We start from the raw sequence: 1,571 nt of genomic DNA on the forward strand, positions 1-1,571 counted from the left end.
TTCTTATTTTAAGAAGTTTTGCTAACCCTCTTTTGGATTTTCAAACGTGTTCTTCTCTCCATCTTTTCACAAGAATTCAATTCCAATTCAATTGGCTGCTTTTCTTTGTACAATACAAATTGCAATCTTCATCTCATATTTAAAGATTTTTGGTCAACTCTTGCTAATCTTATTCCCCAAGGCTCCACATATTTGAGACTATTCAAACCCCCCCCCTCCCCAACACCCTCCCCAATTCAAATATTCAACCCTTATTAGAAGCCTCTAGACATTCAAGAAATTCATATGATTCCCCAAACCCACCTCTATATAACCCTTATCTCATTTCATTTTTTTCCATCTCACATCCTTTTTTTTTTTTTCCGCTCTCTCTCCTCCCATATTCATTCCCTCTCATAATCAAGAAATAAAATTAAGTTACAAACAAGAGAATTAAACATGGGCACTCTAGTGGGACATGTAGCACCTGGAGTTGGTTTCTTTTTCATAGGACTGTGGCACCTCCTTAATCACATCAAACTCCATGCACAAAACCCAAAATCCTACACGTCTTTGCCATGGTTCCCCACTTCAAAATTCAAGTATTTTGAGCTCTACATGATCATGGTAGCGTGCACTATGTCCATATCCATGGAGCTTTTTATTGGGCCCGACCGTCACCAACCACTCGACCCCGATGGAACCATACCTTCTAACCATCTCCATAACTTTGAACATTCTAATATTTCCATGACCTTTTTCATGTATGCTTTCTTCTCAATTCTATTAGATAAATTTTCACCACCAGCCCAATATGGCCTCACCAATTTTCTTGCAGCCGTCGCCTTTGGCCAACAACTCCTCCTCTTCCACCTCCACTCCGCCGATCATATGGGTGTTGAGGGCCAATATCATTGGCTACTTCAAATTGCAATTTTCATTTCACTTGTCACTACCCTTTTGGGCATTAAGTACCCAAAAAGTTTCTTGAATAGCTTTGTGAGGTCCCTTAGTATTTTGTTCCAAGGAGTTTGGCTTATGGTCATGGGATTCATGCTCTGGACCCCGGAATTGATGCCTAAGAATTGCTTCATGAATTTGGAGGTCGGTCACAAAGTGGTCCGGTGCCACGGGGAAGAAGCCCTTGAACGTGCCAAATCCCTAGTAAATATTCAATTTAGTTGGTATGTAATAGGTGTAACAATTTTCGCCGTCTCACTTTACTTGATTATAATAAAATTATATCACGGAAAGGTCGACTACCAATCCATCATGAGATTCGAAGAACAACAAGAAGAGAATGATGATGTCGAGGCACAAAAGAGAGGCAAACCCGACGAGACGAAAAGTTTTCTTCCTGTGAGAAATTCATTTATTGCTATGGATATAGAAAGGTAGAGTGTTTAAAAATGGTGTGTTGGATTTGATTTGGTATGTGTAAAAAGATAGGGTTAGTGAGTATTTATTTTGGTTGATTAAGGCCACAAATATGTTGGCTTAATTAGTTGAGCAAATGTCTCATGTCCCACGAGGATAAAGAGAGTGAACCAAGAAGCGTGTGATTTGTTCTTTTTGTTTTGTGGGTGGGGGGG

General features: G+C 39.7%; 1 protein-coding gene across 1 annotated transcript; it reads left to right on the forward strand.

Annotated features, from left to right (window-relative positions):
* The first annotated feature begins 338 nt into the window (after positions 1 to 338).
* Positions 339 to 1,555, forward strand: LOC111382882 (transmembrane protein 45B-like). Its single transcript, XM_023006918.1, has one exon. It carries the CDS (start codon positions 439 to 441, stop codon positions 1,375 to 1,377), a length of 939 nt encoding a protein of 312 aa, XP_022862686.1. The 5' UTR covers positions 339 to 438; the 3' UTR covers positions 1,378 to 1,555.
* Positions 1,556 to 1,571: the final 16 nt, after the last annotated feature.

Source organism: Olea europaea, unplaced genomic scaffold, assembly GCF_002742605.1.
Source record: "Olea europaea var. sylvestris unplaced genomic scaffold, O_europaea_v1 scaffold25709, whole genome shotgun sequence".
NCBI classification, from domain to species: Eukaryota; Viridiplantae; Streptophyta; class Magnoliopsida; order Lamiales; family Oleaceae; genus Olea; species Olea europaea.